The sequence below is a fragment of the Oncorhynchus tshawytscha genome, linkage group LG08 (genome assembly GCF_018296145.1).
Source record: "Oncorhynchus tshawytscha isolate Ot180627B linkage group LG08, Otsh_v2.0, whole genome shotgun sequence".
Taxonomy (NCBI): Eukaryota; Metazoa; Chordata; class Actinopteri; order Salmoniformes; family Salmonidae; genus Oncorhynchus; species Oncorhynchus tshawytscha.
This window is the reverse complement of record NC_056436.1, coordinates 7,271,039-7,296,838: the sequence shown is the minus strand read 5'-3', so window position 1 is coordinate 7,296,838 and position 25,800 is coordinate 7,271,039. Positions and strand designations below refer to the sequence as shown.

The following is a 25,800-nucleotide window of genomic DNA, read 5'->3' as shown; positions in this document are numbered from 1 at the left end:
AGCTCTGGCAGGGCAGAAATATGATGAACTGACTTGTTGGAAAGGTGGCATCCCATTACGATGCCACGTTGAAAGTCACTGAGCTCTTCAGTTAGGGCCAATCTTCTGCCAGTGTTTGTCTATGGAGATTGCATGGCTGTGTGCTCGATTTGACACACCTGTAAGCAAACGGGTGTTGCTGAAATATCTGAATCCACTAATTGTAAGGGGTGTCCACATACTTTTGTATATACTGTATAGATGGGCTGCAAGGTGGAACTATAGTGTATTCACTATTTGAAAAAGTCACAAAAAAAATTGCTCTCTGTTCCTTGCCTCAGGCTGCACATGCTGTTCTCTCGTCAAGTGATCATATTTTCAACCATCAGAAAATTCTCAATATAATCTTATCTTTACTAATATGTCAAATTAGTTTTTTCAATTTAAAATGGCCCATTATCAAATGGGCAGAAACAGAAACAGGAGGATGTATTTGAAGTGGGTATGGTAATGTCTCAGCCTATTATTTATGAGATATTTAGTAGTTAAAGGTAATGTGTCAGCCTATTATTTATGAGATATTTAGTAGTTAAAGGTAATGTGTCAGCCTATTATTTATGAGATATTTAGTAGTTAAAGGTAATGTGACAGCCTATTATTTATGAGATATTTAGTAGTTAAAGGTAATGTGTCAGCCTATTATTTATGAGATATTTAGTAGTTAAAGGTAATGTGTCAGCCTATTATTTATGAGATATTTAGTAGTTAAAGGTAATGTGACAGCCTATTATTTATGAGATATTTAGTAGTTAAAGGTAATGTGTGACAGCCTATTATTTATGAGATATTTAGTAGTTAAAGGTAATATGTGACAGCCTATTATTTATGAGATATTTAGTAGTTAAAGGTAATGTGTGACAGCCTATTATTTATGAGATATTTAGTAGTTAAAGGTAATATGTGACAGCCTATTATTTATGAGATATTTAGTAGTTAAAGGTAATGTGTGACAGCCTATTATTTATGAGATATTTAGTAGTTAAAGGTGATGTGACAGCCTATTATTTATGAGATATTTAGTAGTTAAAGGTAATGTGACAGCCTATTATTTATGAGATATTTAGTAGTTAAAGGTAATGTGACAGCCTATTATTTATGAGATATTTAGTAGTTAAAGGTAATGTGTCAGCCTATTATTTATGAGATATTTAGTAGTTAAAGGTAATGTGTGACAGCCTATTATTTATGAGATATTTAGTAGTTAAAGGTAATATGTGACAGCCTATTATTTATGAGATATTTAGTAGTTAAAGGTAATGTGTGACAGCCTATTATTTATGAGATATTTAGTAGTTAAAGGTAATATGTGACAGCCTATTATTTATGAGATATTTAGTAGTTAAAGGTAATGTGACAGCCTATTATTTATGAGATATTTAGTAGTTAAAGGTAATGTGACAGCCTATTATTTATGAGATATTTAGTAGTTAAAGGTAATGTGTCAGCCTATTATTTATGAGATATTTAGTAGTTAAAGGTAATGTGACAGCCTATTATTTATGAGATATTTAGTAGTTAAAGGTAATGTGACAGCCTATTATTTATGAGATATTTAGTAGTTAAAGGTAATGTGACAGCCTATTATTTATGAGATATTTAGTAGTTAAAGGTAATGTGTCAGCCTATTATTTATGAGATATTTAGTAGTTAAAGGTAATGTGACAGCCTATTATTTATGAGATATTTAGTAGTTAAAGGTAATGTGTGACAGCCTATTATTTATGAGATATTTAGTAGTTAAAGGTAATGTGTCAGCCTGGAATATGTTTAATTTTGGAGTATAGGCTAATTAACCAATTATCTACCAAAGGCCTCTTAAATCAGTTTTCTTGTCATGTTTTTTTTTCTGCAGTGAAGTAGTATCCAGTAGGCTATGTATTTTATATTGGCACAATCCTTATTTTATTTTCAGGGTTTAATTCAGGATTGGTTTAATGTACATGCCTATTCTCATTTACAACTTACAACTGCGACCTGGCCAAAAAACTACTAGGTCCACAGACGATGCAATCTCAACCACACTGCACACTGCCCTAACCCATCTGGACAAGAGGAATACCTATGTGAGAATGCTGTTCATCGACTACAGCTCGGCATTCAACACCATAGTACCCTCCAAGCTCGTCATCAAGCTCGAGACCCTGGGTCTCGACCCCGCCCTGTGCAACTGGGTACTGGACTTCCTGACGGGCCGCCCCCAGGTGGTGAGGGTAGGCAACAACATCTCCTCCCCGCTGATCCTCAACACTGGGGCCCCACAAGGGTGCGTTCTGAGCCCTCTCCTGTACTCCCTGTTCACCCACGACTGCGTGGCCATGCACGCCTCCAACTCAATCATCAAGTTTGTGGACGACACAACAGTGGTAGGCTTGATTACCAACAACGACGAGACGGCCTACAGGGAGGAGGTGAGGGCCCTCGGAGTGTGGTGTCAGGAAAATAACCTCACACTCAACGTCAACAAAACTAAGGAGATGATTGTGGACTTCAGGAAACAGCAGAGGGAACAACCCCCCATCCACATCGATGGAACAGTAGTGGAGAGGGTAGCAAGTTTTAAGTTCCTCGGCATACACATCACAGACAAACTGAATTGGTCATTGGCATTCTCTCAACCAGCTTCACGAGGTAGTCTCCTGGAATGCAATTTACATGTTCATACTTTTGGTACTGGTCAAACCCACAACCTTAGCATTGCAAGCACCATGCTCTACCAACTCAGCCACATCATGTCATCACAAACCACTTGATGTCTTCAATGTACTCAATTACTGTATTGTACGTTGTTTTATCGTCATGGTGATGGAAAGTCTACAGGTTCAACCCTAGATGACCAGCCTATGTACAATACAGTAATGTACATTTACATTAAGTGGTTTGTAAGGATGGTATTTGTATTTATTTCACCTTTATTTAACCAGGTAGGCCAGTTGAGAACACCTTTATTTAACCAGGTAGGCCAGTTGAGAACACCTTTATTTAACCAGGTAGGCCAGTTGAGAACACCTTTATTTAACCAGGTAGGCCAGTTGAGAACACCTTTATTTAACCAGGAAGGCCAGTTGAGAACACCTTTATTTAACCAGGAAGGCCAGTTGAGAACAAGTTCTCATTTACAACTGCGACCTGGCCAAGAGAAAGCAAAGCAGTGCGACACAAACAACAACACAAAGTTACACATGGAATAAACAAACGTACAGTCAATAACACAAATTTAAAAAATCTGTATACAGTGTGTGGAAATGAATTGAGGAGGTAAGGCAATAAATAGGCCACAGTGGCTGGAGTGATGGATCTGCAGATGAGGATGTGCAAGTAGAAATACTGGTGTGCAAAAGAGCAGAAAAACAAAAACACATATGGGGATGAGGTAGGTAGTTGGTTGGATGGACTATTTACAGATGGGCTGTGCACAGCTGCAGCGATCGGTAAGCTGCTCTGACAGCTGATGCTTTAAAGTTAGTGAGGGAGATAAGTGTTTCCAGTTTCAGAGGTTTTTGTAGTTCGTTCCAGTCATTGGCAGCAGAGAACTGGAAGGAAAGGCGGCCAAAGTAGGAATTGGCTTTGGGGATGACCAGTGAAATATACCTGCTGGAGCGCGTGCTAGTGTTGCTATGGTGACCAGTGAGCTGAGATAAGGAGGAGCTTTACCTACCAGAGACTTATAGATGACCTGGAGCCAGTGGGTTTGGCGACGAATACGTAGCGAGGGCGAACCAACGAGAGCATACAGGTCGCAGTGGTGGGTAGCATATGGGGCTTTGGTGATAAAACGGATGGCACTGTGATAGACTACATTCAGTTTGCTGGAGTGTTGGAGGCTATTTTGTAGATGACATCGCCAACGTCGAGGATCAGTAGGATAGTCAGTTTTACGAGGGTATGTTTGGCAGCGTGAGTGAAGGATGCTTTTGTTGCGAAATAGGAAGCCAATTATATATTTAACTTTGAATTGGAGATGCTTAATGTGAGATTGGAAAGAGTTTACAGTCGAACCAGACACCTAGGTATTTATAGTTGTCCACATATTCTAAGTCAGAACCGTCCAGAGTAGTGATGCTAGTCGGGTGGGTTGGTGCGGGCAGCGATCGGTTGAACAGCATGCATTTAGTTTTACCTGCATTTAAAAGCAGTTGGAGGCCACGGAAGGAGAGTTGTATGGCGTTGAAGCTCATTTGGAGGATTGTTAGCACAGTGTCCATGGTAAATGAATCCTGCAAGAAAAGTAATTGTTTTCCATGTTATTTGATCAAGAAAAATATTTAATTTGTTGTGGATGTTTTATGTCTTTGCCTATAACTCTGCACCTTTTGATGTAAATGTTTGAGGATCGTGATCTTTCTGGATTCCATTAGAATGACATCACAGAGAAAGAGACAACAACTCCCACAGTTCCAACTGTTGAAACCTGCAAGATTCTGTTCTCAATTATACAACAACCGTTTTTTTTTTGGCAAAGCGGCAATGCTGAAAGAAAAATGTTTTGCTCGCGCTACAGATGTCTACATCGGTCTGTAAATACTAGTAAAGGGCACTACTTTTGTGAAAACACGTTTAGAAATATAAATAATAATAATTTCAATATATATTTAAAAAAAATATTATTATTATGAATATTCAGAGGTGCTGCAGCACCGTCAGCATCTCCACTTCCTGTTTCAACTGCTTTTTCAGTGAAGTGAGTATTTAAAGATGCTGTTCTGTTGATTTTTGTTTGCATTTGCATTCATGTCAGTGGTTAGAGAGACAATAGAGCCCTGAGTACCAGGCCATTAGGACCTGATGGAGGGACAATAGAGCCCTGAGTACCAGGCCATTAGGACCTGATGGAGGGACATTAGAGCCCTGAGTACCAGGCCATTAGGACCTGATGGAGGGACATTAGAGCCCTGAGTACCTGGCCATTAGGACCTGATGGAAGGGCAATAGAGCCCTGAGTACCAGGCCATTAGGACCTGATGGAGGGACAGTAGAGCCCTGAGTACCAGGCCATTAGTGACCTGATGGTCATTAGCTAGTTGGGTACTACCAACACATGTGCCAGAGTGCATAAGAGGAGATTAGAGTGGAATTTTACTGCGGTCAGGACTCATGACTGCCGGTGTGGCGGCAGCCCTATTTTAGGCTTCTTCTATAGTGTATGGAGAGAGGAAACAGTGCAGACACAGTGATCTCAGCCATCTGATTGGCTAGCGATAGGCCTATAGGTGCACTTGATTTGCTCTCCTTCAAAATGGGAACACTTTTCCAACAGCGTGGGAAAAAAGGAAGGAACGCAAGACTTTATCGTTGTTTTTAATTTACAGAAATGTCTTGGAGATGGACTAGAAATGTCTTGGAGATGGACTAGAAATGTCTTGGAGATGGACTAGAAATGTCTTGGAGATCGATTAGAAATGTCTTGGAGATCGACTTGGAGATCGACTAGAAATGTCTTGGCGATCGACTAGAAATGTCTTGGAGATCGACTAGAAATGTCTTGGAGATCGACTAGAAATGTCTTGGAGATCGACTAGAAATGTCTTGGCGATCGACTAGAAATATCTGGCGATCGACTAGAAATGTCTGGCGATCGACTAGAAATGTCTTGAAGATCGACTAGAAATGTCTTGGAGATCGACTTGGAGATCGACTAGAAATGTCTTGGCGATCGACTAGAAATGTCTTGGAGATCGACTAGAAATGTCTTGGAGATCGACTAGAAATGTCTTGGAGATCGACTTGGAGATCGACTAGAAATGTCTTGGCGATCGACTAGAAATGTCTTGGAGATCGACTAGAAATGTCTTGGAGATCGACTAGAAATGTCTTGGAGATCGACTAGAAATGTCTTGGCGATCGACTAGAAATGTCTTGGAGATGGACTAGAAATGTCTTGGAGATCGACTAGAAATGTCTTGGAGATCGACTAGAAATGTCTTGGAGATCGACTTGGAGATCGACTAGAAATGTCTTGGAGATCGACTAGAAATGTCTTGGAGATCGACTAGAAATGTCTTGGAGATCGACTAGAAATGTCTTGGCGATCGACTAGAAATGTCTGGCGATCGACTAGAAATGTCTGGCGATCGACTAGAAATGTCTTGAAGATCGACTAGAAATGTCTTGGAGATCGACTTGGAGATCGACTAGAAATGTCTTGGAGATCGACTAGACATGTCTTGGAGATCGACTAGAAATGTCTTGGAGATCGACTAGAAATGTCTTGGAGATCGACTAGAAATGTCTTGGAGATCGACTAGAAATGTCTTGGCGATCGACTAGAAATGTCTGGCGATCGACTAGAAATGTCTGGCGATCGACTAGAAATGTCTTGAAGATCGACTAGAAATGTCTTGAAGATCGACTAGAAATGTCTTGAAGATCGACTAGAAATGTCTTGAAGATCGACTAAAATCGTCTTGGAGATTGACTAGTTGGAAGAATAGATGTTCTTTCAAAGTTGGCAGACACGCAGACACACACACGCACACACACACACACACACAGAGAGAGAAGAGGGTTTGTGGGGCTTGGCCTAGGGGGTATGGAGAGGGGTGGCATTTCGGGGAGCTTAAAGAGGAGGGTCTCATTTTTCCTTTAGTCTACAATTCAAAGGAGCACACACACACCTCGAGGCTACGGAAGGTTCACACACTCACGTTTCAGGACTGTCTTGTTTCAGGACTGTCAAGATTCAGGACTGTCTTGTTTCCTATGTGATTAGTTCCCACCCTGTTAGAGAAAACTCTCCATATTCCTCTTCTCTAACTCTTTACCTTCTCTCTTTTACTGATGAAAAGACCGGTCGCTGTTTCCTCTGCGATGGAGGGGCTTGTGTGTGTGTGTGTGTCTGTGCTTGCGTGCATGTGCGTACGTGTGTGTTTTAAAGTGTTCTAGGTGTGTGTGATCAATATCTCTCTAGCCCAGAGAACAATCAATTAAACACACATGTTGTGTCTACTTGAACACTGGGGAGCTCTCCCTTTTTATGTATTTCTCTCCCTCCTACCATCCCCCCTCGCTTTCACCCTCTCTCTCCCTCCCTCCTACAATCTCTCTCTCTCTCTCTCTCTCTCTCTCTCTCTCTCTCTCTCTCTCTCTCTCTCTCTCTCTCTGGGTAATGAACCACTCTTCTGAGATGAGGTTATGTTTAAAGACTACACACTCTCCATTTCTATCCTCCCTTTCTCCTCCCCACTTCTATCCTCCCCTGCCTCCCCTCCACTTCTATCCTCCCCTGCCTCCCCTCCACTTCTATCCTCCCTTCTCCTCCCCACTTCTATCCTCCCTTCTCCTCCCCACTTCTATCCTCCCTTCTCCTCCCCACTTCTATCCTCCCTTCTCCTCCCCACTTCTATCCTCCCTTTCTCCTCCCTTTCTCCTCCCCACTTCTATCCTCCCCTGCCTCCGCTCCACTTCTATCCTCCCTTTCTCCTCTCCCATCCTTTCTTCCCTCTCTTTACTTCCTCTCCCTTTCCTCTCTTCCCCCTCTTCTCTTCTCCTCTCTTCCTCAGAGTAGAGAAAGGTAGTGATTATGTTAACTTATAGAGCAAGTTATCAGTGGGTCTGACAGATAGCTATAATTACACTAAACTGGGATGGCAGGTGTCTTTGTCTAAGACAGAGGGTGAACGGCATTGAGATTGGCAGCAGTGTGTGTGTGTCTTTAGAGTGTGTGTGTGTGTGTGTGTGTGTGTGTGTCTTTAGAGAGTTTGTGTTTGTGTGTGTGTGTGTCTTTAGAGAGTGTGTGTGTGTGTGAGTGCATTCAAGCATTCTCGAGGATAAGATGAAGGCAATGTCTTTGTTACTGAGACTGATTGGAGTCACGCGGACTGTGTGTGTGTGTGTGTGTGTGTGTGTGTGTGTGTGAGACAATAGCCAGGGTCATCTGACCGTGAGGCAGCCCCTCATATCACATGACGGTCTGAAGGACGCGTCTTTGTTACTGAGACTCTGTCAGAGACAGCTGTTCTGCACACACATACACACACACACAGACATCTTAGGAGCCAGTGAGATAACTGGACACTGGGTACGAGAGGGATTGCCCAAAGGAAGTTTGATTTGAGGAAGAAAGAATGATGTGTGTGTCCGGGGGTTGGGGGTCATTCACTTGAGTACACAGAGAAAGAGAGAGAGAGAGAGAGAGAGAGAGACAGAGAGAGAGAGACAGAGAGAGAGACAGAGAGAGACACAGAGAGAGAGAGAGAGAGACACAGAGAGAGAGGGAGAGACACATAGAGACAGAGAGAGAGGGAGAGAGAGAGAGACACAGAGAGACAGAGAGAGAGACACACAGAGAGAGAGGGAGAGAGAGAGAGACACAGAGAGAGAGAGGGAGAGAGAGAGAGACACAGAGAGAGAGACACAGAGAGAGAGACAAAGAGAGAGAGAGAGAGAGAGGCGTCGAAGCCTGAGTAATTTTAAGAAATGCTATAGATGGAAGGAATGTAATGTGGAAACCTACCAAAAAACAATTAGGCAACAACAAATTCAATCCCTTTTAGACAACTTCCAGGACAAAACGTTCCACTGTAATAGTGAAGGTGTAAACATGGCAGTAGAAAATCTTAACAGTATATTTGACCTCTCAGCTTCCCTATCATCTCTAAACATCTCAAATAGAAAACCGAAGAAAATTAACAACAATGACAAATGGTTTGATGAAGAATGCAAAAACCTAAGAAAGAAATTGAGAAACCTGTCCAACCAAAAACATAGAGACCCGGAAAACCTGAGTCTACGCCTTCACTATGGTGAATCACTAAAACAATACAGAAATACACTACGGAAAAAGAAGGAACAGCCTGTCAGAAATCAGCTCAATGTAATTGAAGAATCCATAGACTCTAACCACTTCTGGGAAAATTGGAAAACACTAAACAAACAACAACACGAAGAATTATCTATCCAAAATGGAGATGTATGGGTAAACCACTTCTCCAATCTTTTTGGCTCTTTAACAAGGAATAAACAGCGAAAACATGTACATGATCAAATACAGATCTTAGAATCAACTATTAAAGACGACCAGAACCCACTGGATTCTCCAATTACATTGAAAGAGTTACAGGACAAAATAAAAACCCTCCAACCCAAAAAGGCCTGTGGTGTTGATTGTATCCTCAATGAAATGATCAAATATACAGACAACAAATTCCAATTGGCTATACTTTTACTCTTTAACATCATCCTTAGCTCTGGCATCTTCCCCAATGTTTGGAACCAAGGACTGATCACCCAAATCCCAAAATTTTTGACTCAAATTAAGGAAAGCTTTGACTATGTACAGACTCAGTGAGCATAGCCTTGCTATTGAGAAAGGCCGCCGTAGGTAGACATGGCTCTCAAGAGAAGACAGGCTATGTGCACACTGCCCACAAAATGAGGTGGAAACTGAGCTACACTTCCTAACCTCCTGCCAAATGTATGACCATATTAGAGAGACATATTTCCCTCAGATTACACAGATCCACAAAGAATTTGATAACAAATCCAATTTTGACAAACTCCCATATCTACTGGGTGAAATACCACAGTGTGTAATGTTTACTGTTCGTTTTTTATTGTTTATTTCACTTTAGTTTATGATCTATTTCACTTGCTTTGACAATGTAAACATATGTTTCACCTGCAAATTAAGCCATTTGAATTCAATTGAGAGAGAGAGAGAGAGAGAGAGAGAGAGAGAGAGAGAGAGAGACAGAGAGAGAGAGAGAGACAGAGAGAGAGACAGAGAGAGAGAGAGAGAGACAGAGAGAGAGAGAGAGACAGAGAGAGAGAGAGAGAGGGAGAGGAGAGACACAGAGAGAGAGAGAGAGAGAGAGAGAGACACAGAGAGAGAGAGAGAGAGAGAGAGAGAGAGAGAGAATTATTCTTGTCACAAAACCCTTTTGTCTCTGTCTGCTGGCTGGAGGCTTTAATTGTTGGTTACCTCTCATCTTCTTGTGGTGACACTCAGCTGTTGGTCTTCACACACACACACACACACACACACACACACACACACACACACACACACACACACACACACACACACACACACACACACACACACACAGTCTGTTGTAGGCTATTGTAAAGATTAATCCATTATGGGCGGCCTAGTTGACCACTAAACACTGGAATACAGCTATCATAGGCTTAACACACACACAGAGAGATCTGTCTTGTCCATCGTAAATCAGGCCTGTAAAGAGGTCCAAATTACAGATGGCTCTATCTGTCTCCCTTTGTCTGCCTGCCCAACTCTCTCTGTCTGCGTGTGTGTGGACATGAAGTCCCCACAAGAATGGTAAACAAACAGAAAGGGTTAGGTTTAGGAGTTAGGAGCTAGGGTTAGGAGCTAGGGTTAGGGGCTAGGGTTAGGAGCTAGGGTTAGGAGCTAGGGTTAGGGTTAGGAGCTAGGGTTAGGAGCTAGGGTTAGGAGCTAGGGTTAGGAGCTAGGGTTAGGGTTAGGAGCTAGGGTTAGGAGCTAGGGTTAGGTTTAGGAGCTAGGGTTAGGAGCTAGGGTTAGGAGCTAGGGTTAGGAGCTAGGGTTAGGAGCTAGGGTTAGGAGCTAGGGTTAGCTTTAGGGCTAGGGTTAGGTTTAGGAGCTAGGGTTAGGTTTAGGAGCTAGGGTTAGGAGCTAGGGTTAGGTTTAGGAGTTAGGAGCTAGGGTTAGGAGCTAGGGTTAGGTTTAGGAGCTAGGGTTAGGTTTAGGAGCTAGGGTTAGGTTTAGGAGCTAGGGTTAGGTTTAGGAGTTAGGAGCTAGGGTTAGGAGCTAGGGTTAGGTTTAGGAGCTAGGGTTAGGTTTAGGAGCTAGGGTTAGGAGCTAGGGTTAGGGTTAGGAGCTAGGGTTAGGAGCTAGGGTTAGGTTTAGGAGCTAGGGTTAGGAGCTAGGGTTAGGGTTAGGAGCTAGGGTTAGGAGCTAGGGTTAGGTTTAGGAGCTAGGGTTAGGAGCTAGGGTTAGGAGCTAGGGTTAGGGTTAGGAGCTAGGGTTAGGAGCTAGGGTTAGGAGCTTGGGTTAGGAGCTTGGGTTAGGAGCTAGGGTTAGGGTTAGGAGCTAGGGTTAGGGTTAGGAGCTAGGTTTAGGAGCTAGGGTTAGGAGCTAGGGTTAGGGTTAGGAGCTAGGGTTAGGAGCTAGGATTAGGAGCTAGGGTTAGGAGCTAGGGTTAGGAGCTAGGGTTAGGAGCTAGGGTTAGGTTTAGGGTTAGGAAAATATTATTTTGAATGGGACTGAATCGTGTATACCCACAAGGTTAGCTGTACAAGTATGCGTGTGTGTGTGTGTGTGTGTGTGTGTGTGTGTGTGTGTGTGTGTATGTTTGTGTGTGTGTGTGTGTGTGTGTGTGTGTGTGTGTGTGTGTGTGTGTGTGTGTGTGTGTGTGTGTGTGTGTGTGTGTGTGTGCATGTGTAACCTGATGCCTTTAGTGATGTCATTCTCTCTATGTCTCTCTCTCTCAGGTTCCAGAGCGGTTCCTGGAAGTGTCCCAGCTGACGCTGAGGGAGTTTTTCAACGCCATAGTAGCAGGGAAGGACGTGGACCCATCCTGGAAGAAGGCCATCTATAAGGTGATCTGTAAACTAGACAGTGAAGTCCCCGAGGTCTTTAAATCACCCAACTGTCTACAGGAGCTACTGAACGAATGAACGTGACGTTTCGGGACAAAACCACATCGAGTCCACACTCAAAAAAGAAAAAGAAAGAAAAAAGTTTTGTTTTAAAAACTGTCTTTTCAGTTTTTGTACAATGTTACACTTTGACCTATTGTTTTGAGTGGTGACCAGTTTTTTTTTTTTTTTCTCTTTGTCTGTGGCCAACAAAAAGAACCGAGAGGAATGGTTTTCTGCTGAAGAATTACAGACAACTATATCTTTGGATGAATGGAGTTGAAAGTGTATATGACATTTGATGTTGGGGATGTCTCATCAAAAACAAGTTCTGTCACATACAGTACATCTCACTGTACTTACAGACAAATGTCCCCACTCAACAACAATGAAAAAACAACAACATTGTTTTAAAAAGAGCTGTAAAAAAAAAAAAAAAAAATTTTTTTTAAAAGTGACCATGTTTTTTTTAGATAACATTTTGAGATTAGACCTTATTTTGGTTTTCTATCTTAAGTGGGTCTTAAACGCTCCAATAAGAACGCCGTCCAGACATCAGACTGGAACAGTTTTCTACGGACAACTTCGCCTTCGGGACGAGTATGAAGACAATGTGTTGGATTCAATCCGTATCGCGGAAGATTCACAGAATTGAATCCAGCACCTATATTTAAATTTATATTGTGGACGTATCAGACAAAGGTCACTTCTAATAAAGTGCCCCACCCCCCGACACCTCTTCTTCGGCACAAAGTGACAAACTCCTCCTCCTCCGATTCATAGACACAAAGAATTGTCGCAATGCTGTAGAATGCAGACTTTCTACTGTGTGTCTGGGAATGAATTCCTTTTTAAAAATGTGTGTTCCCCTTCCCCTTTACACACAAACAATTCCCCCCGTTCATATTCAGGAACGTTACCCGTCCATACCACCTCCGTGGACTGTAAAGTACGGAGGAGATCAGAGATACACTCACACACTGCAGAGTGGTTGGATTATAAAACATAGTAACATTCCTAAAGTCCACCCAACTCCAACATTTCCATCCCAGCTGGGAAAGAAATACTGAGCCGATGTTGTTTATTTTCACCCATTTCTTTTCTTCGTCCTCCTCGTCTTCTTCTGCTTCTTCTGAGACCCATTGGATGTGTTGGCTGTACGCCCCCCCCCCTTCCTGGCTCTCAATGTAATATGTGTTATTTCCCATTAGCTTGGGCTGTTAGCTGAAGGTAAAGTTTGCTAAACTCTGACTACTATCTTGACTGAACTCAACTGAACTCAACTGAGCTGTTAGCTAAAACCGTTTAGCCGAAGCTGACCTGAGCTGTGAAGCTGGACAACTCTCTCCTCTCTTGTCGTCATTGTTCTACTGAGACCAGAGTTAGTTACAATTAGTGTGGTCAAACTAGCGGCAACTTCTAACTGAGGCTTTAACATAACTAGCTAGCTAAAACGAAAGTGATGTTAGACTAGCTGAACTGAACTGAATTGTAAAGCTAGAATATTCTTCTAGAAGATTCTGTATTCTATTCTCTGAGTTGCAGAGACTATGTTCGCTCAGCATGCTAGTTTGGCTAAACTAGCTGGGACTCCTAACTGGGGCTAAAGAGACTAGCTGACTGGTAACTGGGGCTATAGAGACTAGCTGGTTGGTAACTGGGGCTAAAGAGACTAGCTGACTCCTAACTGGGGCTAAAAAGAACTACTAGCTGACTTGTAACTGGGGCTAAAGATACTAGCTGACTGGTAACTGGGGATAAAGAGACTAGCTGACTGGTAACTGGGGATAAAGAGACTAGCTGACTGGTAACTGGGGCTAAAGATACTAGCTGACTGGTAACTGGGGATAAAGATACTAGCTGACTGGTAACTGGGGATAAAGAGACTAGCTGACTGGTAACTGGGGATAAAAATAACTACTAGCTGACTGGTAACTGGGGATAAAGAGACTAGCTGACTGGTAACTGGGGATAAAGAGACTAGCTGACTGGTAACTGGGGATAAAAAGAACTACTAGCTGACTGGTAACTGGGGATAAAGAGACTAGCTGACTGGTAACTGGGGATAAAGAGACTAGCTGACTGGTAACTGGGGATAAAAATAACTACTAGCTGACTGGTAACTGGGGATAAAGAGACTAGCTGACTGGTAACTGGGGATAAAGAGACTAGCTGACTGGTAACTGGGGATAAAGAGACTAGCTGACTGGTAACTGGGGCTAAAGAGACTAGCTGACTGGTAACTGGGGATAAAGAGACTAGCTGACTGGTAACTGGGGATAAAGAGACAAGCTGACTGGTAACTGGGGCTAAAGAGACTAGCTGACTGGTAACTGGGGCTAAAGAGAACTACTAGCTGAACTGAAATCAACTCAGCGGAATCAAAGATGATTGTAGAGACCATGTGGTAGGTTAATCCTGGTTCTGGAGAGCTGCAGAGTTTAGTTCCAACCAATCACCACACCTGATTCTACTAATCCCCTCATCAAGTGATCTAATGGATAACTATCAGTGACTGGCTGAGTTCCAGGTACCTGGTCTCCCAGGTCTAAAGCAAAACAGGAAAACTCAAAAACCTGAAGCACCTGCACAAGTCCAGGGTTTGCCTAATCCACCATCTAGTCTAGATGATTCTACGTTCTCCACTCCAGGACTAGGGTTTGCCTAATCCACCATCTAGTCTAGATGATTCTAGATTCTCCACTCTGAGCTGTTTGTGCTATCATTCCAATCCATGTTTGGCAGTATGACACGGAGTACAAGAAGTGGAATGTCAGCACAAAACAGGTCTGTGTTTCAGACTAGCAGAGAGGGGTTTAAGACTGACCCAGGACCTGTGTGTGACGTGTATAACAATTATTTTCCTGCAAAAGGCATGACATTTCTAGCTTGTATAAATGTAACTATTATTATTATTATTATTACTACTGCTATTATTATTTATGATTAAAATAATTATTCCTATTAATGTTATTCTCAATGCTTGCTACAGAATTGACCCGTGATGATTCCTTGTTTGTCTCCTGACAATGCTACATCAAATAAAGTATTCTTTCAAATAAAAATCAACGGGTTGTGGATTACATTTGACTCCGATTGAGTTTTTTTTAAATTTGTTGTAAAGACTAGGCTACGATACTTGGGATTTTAGGGACTCAGCGTCACCTTTGGGGAGAAGCGTGTGTGTTTGTTAACTGTGGCACTGAGGGCACTGACCCTCTCCACACACACACACACAGCAGCCTGGGAGGTAACCAAGCAACATGGCCATTTCAGGCTAAGGCCAGCCGGCTCAAATAGTTTCTCACTCCGTCTCTCTCTGTCTATCTCCCTCCTCTCTCTCTATAATCTCTGTCTATCTCTGTCTCCCTCCTCTCTCTCTATAATCTCTGTCTATCTCTGTCTCCCTCCTCTCAATTCAATTCAATTTTTTCAATTCAAGGGCTTTATTGGCATGGGAAACATGTGTTAACATTGCCAAAGCAAGTGAGGTAGACAACATACAAAGTGAATATATAAAGTGAAAAACAACAAAAATTAACAGTAAACATTACACATACAGAAGTTTCAAAACAGTAAAGACATTACAAATGTCATATTATATATATATATATACAGTGTTTTAACAATGTACAAATGGTTAAAGGACACAAGATAAAATAAATAAGCATAAATATGGGTTGTATTTACAATGGTGTTTGTTCTTCACTGGTTGCCCTTTTCTCGTGGCAACAGGTCACAAATCTTGCTGCTGTGATGGCACACTGTGGAATTTCACCCAATAGATATGGGAGTTTTTCAAAATTGGATTTGTTTTCGAATTCTTTGTGGATCTGTGTAATCTGAGGGAAATATGTCTCTCTAATATGGTCATACATTGGGCAGGAGGTTAGGAAGTGCAGCTCAGTTTCCACCTCATTTTGTGGGCAGTGAGCACATAGCCTGTCTTCTCTTGAGAGCCATGTCTGCCTACGGCGGCCTTTCTCAATAGCAAGGCTATGCTCACTGAGTCTGTACATAGTCAAGGCTTTCCTTAATTTTGGGTCAGTCACAGTGGTCAGGTATTCTGCCGCTGTGTACTCTCTGTGTAGGGCCAAATAGCATTCTAGTTTGCTCTGTTTTTTTGTTAATTCTTTCCAATGTGTTAAGTAATTATCTTTTTGTTTTCTCATGATTTGGTTGGGTCTAATTGTGCTGCTGTCCTGTGGCTCTGCAGGGTGTGTTTGTATTTGTGAACAGAGCCCCAGGACCAGCTTGCTTAGGGACTCTTCTCCAGGTTCATCTCTCTGTAGGTGACGGCTTTGTTATGGAAGGTTTGGGAATCGCTTCCTTAATAGGTGGTTGTAGAATTTAACAGCTCTTTTCTGGATTTTGATAATTAGTGGGTATCGGCCTAATTCTGCTCTGCATGCATTATTTGGTGTTCTACGTTGTACACGGAGGATATTTTTGCAGAATTCTGCGTGCAGAGTCTCAATTTGGTGTTTGTCCCATTTTGTGAAGTCTTGGTTGGTGAGCGGACCCCAGACCTCACAACCATAAAGGGCAATGGGCTCTATGACTGATTCAAGTATTTTTAGCCAAATCCTAATTGGTATATTGAAATTTATGTTTCTTTTGATGGCATAGAATGCCCTTCTTGCCTTGTCTCTCAGATCGTTCCCATCTCTTTTATTTCCCTTCTCTCTCCGTCTCTCTCTCTCCGTCTCTCTCTCTCTGTCCTGCTGATGTATTGAAAAAGCGACATTTGATTGTTGTCAGAGGACGGTCGGATTACCCAGCAGCACAGAGACCCCCACCCACCCATTCTCACCCCTCCTTCACCTCCACCCATGCTGGCACCAACCATCGCTGCTGCTGAACACAATGCCCACGACCACAGACACAAAGTGCCAACATGCTCAATTTGCATTAAAAACACACACACACACACAAAGGAGAGCAAGCAGGGACAACAACGACTCATGCACACTGTCCATTGTTACATTTCTCAATGTCACATTTCCTGTTTCTTTTATTAATACTCAATGTGCATTACCTGTCTGTTGAAGCCCTTTCCTGCAGTCACATGACCTGTCTGTTGAAGCCCTTTCCTGCAGTCACATGACCTGTCTGTTGAAGCCCTTTCCTGCAGTCACATGACCTGTCTGTTGAAGCCCTTTCCTGCAGTCACATTACCAAATCGCCCTCTAGTGGCCTAATGGGTAGAATATTATTCATTCTTCTGTGATACAGTACCGGATTTTTTAGACCACCTACTCAGTCATTTATTTTGACTATTTTCTTGTGAAGACATCAAAACTATGAAATAACACATATGGAATCATGTAGTAACCAAACACAGTGTTTAACAAATCAAGTGTTAAATCAAATCTATTTTATTCTTCAAAGTAGTCACCCTTTGTCTTGATGACAGCTTTGCACACTCTTGGCATTCTCTCAACCAGTTTCATGAGGTAGTCACCTGGAATGCATTTAAAGTAACAGGTGTGCCTTCTTAAAAGTTTATTTTTCGAATTTATTTCCTTTTTAATGCATTTGAGCCAATCAGTTGTGTTGTGACAAGGTAGGGAGAGGGAGAGAGAGGTGGGGTTACTAGAGGTAAAGAGAGAGAGGTGGGGTTACTAGAGGTAGAGAGAGAGAGAGGTGGGGTTACTAGAGGTAAAGAGAGAGAGAGGTGGGGTTACTAGAGTGAGAGAGAGAGGTGGGGTTACTAGAGGGAGAGAGAGAAAGAGAGGTGGGGTTACTAGAGGGAGAGAGAAAGAGAGGTGGGGTTACTAGAGGGAGAGAGAAAGAGAGGTGGGGTTACTAGAGGGAGAGAGAGAGGGGTGGGGTTACTAGAGGTAAAGAGAGAGAGGTGGGGTTACTAGAGGTAAAGAGAGAGAGAGAGAGGTGGGGTTACTAGAGGGAGGGAGAGAGAGAGAGAGAGGTGGGGTTACTAGAGGTAAAGAGAGAGAGAGGTGGAGTTCCTAGAGGTAAAGAGAGAGAGGTGGGGTTACTAGAGTGAGAGAGAGAGAGAGGTGGGGTTACTAGAGGAGAGAGAGAGAGAGGTGGGGTTACTAGAGGGAGAGAGAGAAAGAGAGGTGGGGTTACTAGAGGAGAGAGAGAAAGAGAGGTGGGGTTACTAGAGGGAGAGAGAGAGGGGTGGGGTTACTAGAGGTAAAGAGAGAGAGGTGGGGTTACTAGAGGTAAAGAGAGAGAGAGAGAGGTGGGGTTACTAGAGGGAGGGAGAGAAAGAGAGGTGGGGTTACTAGAGGGAGAGAGAGAAAGAGAGGTGGGGTTACTAGAGGTAAAGAGAGAGAGAGAGAGGTGGGGTTACTAGAGGTAAAGAGAGAGAGAGAGGTGGGGTTACTAGAGGTAAAGAGAGAGAGGTGGGTTTACTAGAGGTAAAGAGAGAGAGAGGTGGGGTTACTAGAGGGAGAGAGAAAGAGAGGTGGGGTTACTAGAGGGAGAGAGAGAGGGGTGGGGTTACTAGAGGTAAAGAGAGAGAGGTGGGGTTACTAGAGGGAGAGAGAAAGAGAGGTGGGGTTACTAGAGGGAGAGAGAGAGGGGTGGGGTTACTAGAGGTAAAGAGAGAGAGGTGGGGTTACTAGAGGGAGAGAGAAAGAGAGGTGGGGTTACTAGAGGGAGAGAGAGAGGGGTGGGGTTACTAGAGGTAAAGAGAGAGAGGTGGGGTTACTAGAGGTAAAGAGAGAGAGAGGTGGGGTTACTAGAGGTAAAGAGAGAGAGAGGTGGGGTTACTAGAGAGAGAGAGAGAGAGGTGGGGTTACTAGAGGAGAGAGAGAAAGAGAGGTGGGGTTACTAGAGGGAGAGAGAGAGGGGTGGGGTTACTAGAGGGAGAGAGGGGTGGGGTTACTAGAGGTAAAGAGAGAGAGGTGGGGTTACTAGAGGTAAAGAGAGAGAGAGAGAGGTGGGGTTACTAGAGGGAGGGAGAGAGAGAGAGGGGTGGGGTTACTAGAGGTAAAGAGAGAGAGGTGGGGTTACTAGAGGTAGAGAGAGAGAGAGGTGGGGTTACTAGAGGTAAAGAGAGAGAGAGGTGGGGTTACTAGAGGTAAAGAGAGAGAGAGGTGGGGTTACTAGAGTGAGAGAGAGAGGTGGGGTTACTAGAGGGAGAGAGAGAAAGAGAGGTGGGGTTACTAGAGGGAGAGAGAAAGAGAGGTGGGGTTACTAGAGGGAGAGAGAGAGAGGTGGGGTTACTAGAGGTAAAAGAGAGAGAGAGAGGTGGGGTTACTAGAGGGAGGGAGAGAGAGAGAGAGGTGGGGTTACTAGAGGTAAAGAGAGAGAGAGGTGGGGTTACTAGAGTGAGAGAGAGAGAGAGGTGGGGTTACTAGAGGTAGAGAGAGAGAGAGGTGGGGTTACTAGAGGTAAAGAGAGAGAGAGGTGGGTTACTAGAGGTAAAGAGAGAGAGAGGTGGGGTTACTAGAGTGAGAGAGAGAGGTGGGGTTACTAGAGGTAAAAGAGAGAGAGGTGGGGTTACTAGAGGGAGGGAGAGAGAGAGGGGTGGGGTTACTAGAGGTAAAGAGAGAGAGAGGTGGGGTTACTAGAGTGAGAGAGAGAGAGAGGTGGGGTTACTAGAGTGAGAGAGAGAGAGGTGGGGTTACTAGAGGGAGAGAGAGAAAGAGAGATGGGGTTACTAGAGGAGAGAGAGAAAGAGAGGTGGGGTTACTAGAGGGAGAGAGAGAGGGGTGGGGTTACTAGAGGTAAAGAGAGAGAGGTGGGGTTACTAGAGGTAAAGAGAGAGAGAGAGAGGTGGGGTTACTAGAGGTAAAGAGAGAGAGGTGGGGTTACTAGAGGTAAAGAGAGAGAGAGAGGTGGGGTTACTAGAGGAGAGAGAGAGAGGTGGGGTTACTAGAGGAGAGAGAGAGGTGGGGTTTACTAGAGGAGAGAGAGAGGTGGGGTTACTAGAGGGGAGAGAGAGAGAGGTGGGATTACTCGAGAGAGAGAGAGAGAGAGAGAGAGAGAGAGAGAGAGAGAGAGAGAGAGGTGGGGTTACTAGAGAGAGAGAGAGAGGTGGGGTTTTACTAGAGAGAGAGAGAGAGAGAGAGAGGTGGGGTTACTAGAGGGAGAAAGAGAGTTGGGGTTACTAGAGGAGAGAGAGAGAGAGAGAGGTGGGGTTACTAGAGAGAGAGAGAGAGAGAGGTGGGGTTACTAGAGGAGAGAGAGAGAGAGGTGGGGTTACTAGAGAGAGAGAGAGAGAGGTGGGGTTACTAGAGGTAAAGAGAGAGAGGTGGGGTTACTAGAGGAGAGAGAGAGAGGTGGGGTTACTAGAGGGAGAGAGAGGTGGGGTTACTAGAGGGGGGAGAGAGAGAGAGGTGGGGTTACTAGAGGGAGAGAGAGAGAGAGGTGGGGTTACTAGAGGGAGAGAGAAAGAGAGAGGTGGGGTTACTAGAGGTAAAGAGAGAGAGGTGGGGTTACTAGAGGTAAAGAGAGAGAGAGAGAGGTGGGGTTACTAGAGAGAGAGAGAGAGAGGTGGGGTTACTAGAGGAGAGAGAGAGAGGTGGGGTTTACTAGATGAGAGAGAGAGAGAGAGAGAGAGAGAGAGGTGGGATTACTCGAGAGAGAGAGAGAGAGAGAGAGAGAGAGAGAGAGAGAGAGAGAGAGGTGGGGTTACTAGAGGGAGAGAGAGAGAGAGGTGGGATTACGAGAGAGAGAGAGAGAGAGAGAGAGAGAGTGGGGTTACTAGAGAGAGAGAGAGAGAGAGAGGTGGGGTTACTAGAGGGAGAGAGAGAGAGAGGTGGGATTACTCGAGAGAGAGAGAGAGAGAGAGAGAGAGAGAGAGAGAGAGAGAGAGAGAGAGGTGGGGTTACTAGAGAGAGAGAGAGAGAGAGGTGGGGTTACTAGAGAGAGAGAGAGAGAGAGGTGGGGTTACTAGAGGAGAGAGAGAGAGAGGTGGGGTTTACTAGAGGGAGAGAGAGAGAGAGGTGGGATTACGAGAGAGAGAGAGAGAGAGAGAGGAGGTGGGGTTACTAGAGAGAGAGAGAGGTGGGGTTTTACTAGAGAGAGAGAGAGAGAGAGGTGGGGTTACTAGAGGGAGAAAGAGAGTTGGGGTTACTAGAGGAGAGAGAGAGAGAGAGAGGTGGGGTTACTAGAGGGAAGAGAGAGAGAGGTGGGGTTACTAGAGGTAAAAGAGAGAGAGGAGGTGGGGTTACTAGAGGGAGGGAGAGAGAGGTGAGGTTACTAGAGGGAGGGAGAGAGAGAGGTGGGGTTACTAGAGGAGAGAGAGAGAGAGAGATGGGGTTACTAGAGGTAAAGAGAGAGAGGTGGGGTTACTAGAGGGAGGGAGAGAGAGAGGTGGGGTTACTAGAGGGAGAGAGAAAGAGAGGTGGGGTTACTAGAGGTAAAGAGAGAGAGAGAGAGGTGGGGTTACTAGAGGTAAAGAGAGAGAGAGAGAGAGAGAGAGGTGGGGTTACTAGAGGAGAGAGAGAGAGAGGTGGGGTTACTAGAGGAGAGAGAGAGAGGTGGGGTTTACTAGAGGAGAGAGAGAGAGAGGTGGGGTTTACTAGAGGAGAGAGAGAGAGGAGGTGGGGTTACTAGAGGTAAAGAGAGAGAGAGGTGGGGTTACTAGAGGTAAAGAGAGAGAGAGGAGGTGGGGTTACTAGAGGGAGGGAGAGAGAGGTGAGGTTACTAGAGGGAGGGAGAGAGAGAGGTGGGGTTACTAGAGAGAGAGAGAGAGAGAGGTGGGGTTACTAGAGGTAAAGAGAGAGAGGTGGGGTTACTAGAGGGAGGGAGAGAGAGAGGTGGGGTTACTAGAGGGAGAGAGAAAGAGAGGTGGGGTTACTAGAGGTAAAGAGAGAGAGAGAGAGGTGGGGTTACTAGAGGTAAAGAGAGAGAGAGAGAGAGGTGGGGTTACTAGAGGAGAGAGAGAGAGGTGGGGTTACTAGAGGAGAGAGAGAGAGGTGGGGTTTACTAGAGGGAGAGAGAGAGAGGTGGGGTTTACTAGAGGAGAGAGAGAGGTGGGGTTTACTAGAGGGAGAGAAAGAGAGAGGTGGGATTACTCGAGAGAGAGAGAGAGAGAGAGAGAGAGAGAGAGAGGTGGGGTTACTAGAGAGAGAGAGAGGTGGGGTTTTACTAGAGAGAGAGAGAGAGAGGTGGGGTTACTAGAGGAGAGAGAGAGAGAGGTGGGGTTACTAGAGGAGAGAGAGAGAGGTGGGGTTTACTAGAGGAGAGAGAGAGAGAGGTGGGATTACTCGAGAGAGAGAGAGAGAGAGAGAGAGAGAGAGAGAGGTGGGGTTACTAGAGAGAGAGAGAGAGGTGGGGTTTTACTAGAGAGAGAGAGAGAGAGAGGTGGGGTTACTAGAGGGAGAAAGAGAGTTGGGGTTACTAGAGGAGAGAGAGAGAGAGAGAGAGGTGGGGTTACTAGAGGAGAGAGAGAGAGAGGGGTGGGGTTACTAGAGGAGAGAGAGAGAGAGGTGGGGTTACTAGAGGAGAGAGAGAGAGGTGGGGTTACTAGAGGGAAAGAGAGAGAGGGGTGTGGTTACTAGAGGGAGGGAGAGAGAGAGGTGGGGTTACTAGAGGTAAAGAGAGAGAGAGGAGGTGGGGTTACTAGAGGGAGGGAGAGAGAGGTGAGGTTACTAGAGGGAGGGAGAGAGAGAGGTGGGGTTACTAGAGGAGAGAGAGAGAGAGAGGTGGGGTTACTAGAGGGAAAGAGAGAGAGAGGTGGGGTTACTAGAGGGAAAGAGAGAGAGAGGTGTGGTTACTAGAGGGAGGGAGAGAGAGGGGTGGGGTTACTAGAGGGAGGGAGACAGAGAGAGGTGGGGTTACTAGAGGGAGAGAGAGAGAGGTGGGGTTACTAGAGGTAAAGAGAGAGAGAGGAGGTGGGGTTACTAGAGGGAGGGAGAGAGAGGAGAGGTTACTAGAGGGAGGGAGAGAGAGAGGTGGGGTTACTAGACTCTCATTCTCTCTCCCCCCTCTCTCTTTCTCTCTCTCTCGCCATTGCTCTCTATCTCTTTCCCTCTAGTACCACACACTCTCTCTGTCCCTCCATCTTCCTCTCCATCTCTCTGTTCCCTCCATCTTCCTCTCCATCTCTCTGTCCCTCCATCTTCCTCTCCATCTCTCTGTCCCTCCAGCTTCCTCTCCATCTCTCTGTTCCCTCCATCTTCCTCTCCATCTCTCTGTCCCTCCATCTTCCTCTCCATCTCTCTGTTCCCTCCATCTTCCTCTCCATCTCTCTGTTCCCTCCATCTTCCTCTCCATCTCTCTGTCTCTTCATCTTCCTCTCCATCTCTCTATCTTCCTCTCCATCTCTCTGTTCCCTCCATCTTCCTCTCCATCTCTCTGTTCCCTCCATCTTCCTCTCCATCTCTCTGTCCCTCCATCTTCCTCTCCATCTCTCTGTCCCTCCATCTTCCTCTCCATCTCTCTGTCCCTCCATCTTCCTCTCCATCTCTCTGTCCCTCTATCTTCCTCTCCATCTCTCTGTCCCTCCATCTTCCTCTCCATCTCTGTCCGTCTCTCTCTCTCTCTCCCCGTCTCTCCGTGTCTCTCTCTCTCAGTCTCTCAGTCTCTCTCTCTCCCCCCCCGTCTCTCTCTCTCTCCGTGTCTCTCTCTCTCTGTCCCAACAGCTTTCTGTTTAGCAGCAGTCTGCCTGCTAATCAAACACCATCTGTCCTCCCATACCAACCTGTCTTCAACATCTGCCCAAGTCTCTTAACAACCCTTTAACAGCCTTCTCACTATGTTCACACACACACACACACACACACACACACACACACACACACACACTGAGCCTGTCTCTCTTACCAACCCTTTAATAACGCTTTAACAATGTTCACAGCCCACTGCCCACCTCTGTCTGTCTGATTACAGCTGTTACTACCTCGGTTAACACCTCTTAAACACACACACAGTACGACTTGAGGGTTGTTTGGGGACGCAGTGTGTGCGTCTCTGTGTGTGATTGGCTTGCTGAAGTACTGATTGTTCTGTTCTTGACTAACCAAGTGTTCAAATGACCAGTACTCAGATTCATAGGAGAGAAGAAGAACATGTGGAGGAAATGGAGGGAAGAGGTGAAGAAAGAAGATTAAAAAAGGTGAAGAAAAAAATAAAAAAGATGGGAGAAGAAGAGAGAGATACAAGGGATGATACAAGGGATGATACAAGGGATGATACAAGGGATGAAACAAGGGATGATACAAGGGATGATACAAGGGATGATACAAGGGATGAAACAAGGGATGATACAAGGGATGAAACAAGGGATGACACAAGGGATGATACACGGGATACAAGGGATGATACAAGGGATGAAACAAGGGATGATACAAGGGATGAAACAAGGGATGACACAAGGGATGATACAAGGGAGGACACAAGGGAGGACACAAGGGATGAAACAAGGGATGACACAAGGGATGATACAAGGGATGACACAAGGGATGAAACAAGGGATGACACAAGGGATGAGACAAGGGATGACACAAGGGATGAAACAAGGGATACAAGGGATGATACAAGGGATGACACAAGGGATGATACAAGGGATGACACAAGGGATGATACAAGGGATGACACAAGGGATGACACAAGGGATGACACAAGGGATGAAACAAGGGATGATACAAGGGATGACACAAGGGATGACACAAGGGATGACACAAGGGATGACACAAGGGATGACACAAGGGATGATACAAGGGAGGACACAAGGGATGATACAAGGGATGAAACCAGGGATGACACAAGGGATGACACAAGGGATGATACAAGGGATGACACAAGGGATGACACAAGGGATGATACAAGGGATGAAACCAGGGATGACACAAGGGATGACACAAGGGATGAAACAAGGGATGATACAAGGGATGAAACAAGAGATGATACAAGGGATGACACATTCAGTCCAAAACGGCTCACTTTCAAATGCTTACGGTTATTTGGGGAAACTATGTGGATGGAAAATGTCCCCCTTGAGAGGGAGAGGACAGATAGAGAGAACAATAGATGACAGATTGAAGAGGAGAAGGAAAGTTAAAGTGATCGAGGGATGGGCTTTTCTAAACGAGTGCAGGTCTGAATAGTGACCGGGGGAAGAATCAGCCGGCTGGACTGAAGTGTGTTTGGAGCTAACAGTCTGTAGTAAGAGCTCCCTGAGAGGACGGACACACACACACACACACACACACACACACCGACACACTGCTGTTCCTCCACACATGCCAAGACATTTTCTAGCGTAATCTCCAATGGAACTCCCCTGACCAATCAGATCTCTTCATCTGCAGATAGTCGCCTATTCATTCTGAACCAGGTTCTTCTGGCAGGGACAAGAGATGGAGCCATTAACCCACATACAACCCCCCCCACACACACACACACACACCCCCACAGACACACACACACACACACCCCCCCACACACATACACACACACACACACACACACCCCCCACACACACACACACACACACAAACACCAGAAGAGAATAACGAGATACTAACAGAGTCCCTGCCTCTCTGACCTCTACGGTCATGAGTCATGATAAACTAACATGAGTAATTCAAAATGAAACATCAAACAACATTATTTTTCCAACTCTTGTTAAACATTCGACCATAGTAGAATAGCATGTCTCAACCTGCTCCCATTCTGGTAGAATAGCATGTCTCAACCTGCTCCCATTCTGGTAGAATAGCATGTCTCAACCTGCTCCCATTCTGGTCAGTGAAACAGGATTCATTTAGTTGAAAACCCCAAGTTTTTCCAGAATATTTCATCCGGATCAAATTGTGATCCCCCGTGATCTGTTAAAATATTGTTTTTTTCCCTTTCAAGTCTGGTTCCTCGTTTCTTTATTGAAACTTAAGGTGTAAACTAAGACACAACTCAAACACCTAAACATTACTTTTTATTTGATTTAACCAGGCAAGTCAGTTAAAGAACAAATTCTTATTTAGAATGACGGCCCCTACACCAGCCAAACCCGGATGACAATTGTGCACCGCCCTACGGGACTCCCAAGCACAGCCGGTTGTGATACAGCCTGGACTCGAACCAGGGTGTCTGCAGTGACGTATCTAGCACTGAGATGCAGTGTCTTAGACCACTCGGGAGCCTCATGTGACACAAGAAGTTCTGTCACTCCACCTAAATTACAATAATCATGATCATTATGATCATTATGATTCCACATACATTTCAATTCCCTCTAAGACCAGAATCTAATGGGGGGGAGCAACA

General features: G+C 44.8%; 1 protein-coding gene across 2 annotated transcripts in view; it reads left to right on the top strand.

The window, feature by feature from the left end:
- LOC112264131 (prospero homeobox protein 1-like) overlaps positions 1-13,832 on the top strand; it is an 82,084-nt gene extending 68,252 nt beyond the window's left edge. For both annotated transcript variants that reach the window (XM_042325160.1, XM_042325161.1), the window contains exon 7: positions 11,467-13,832. In XM_042325160.1, the coding sequence (XP_042181094.1) occupies positions 11,467-11,652 (186 nt within the window). In that variant the 3' untranslated portion in view covers positions 11,653-13,832. The remainder of the gene's footprint in view (positions 1-11,466) is intronic.
- The last annotated feature ends 11,968 nt before the right edge of the window (positions 13,833-25,800 follow it).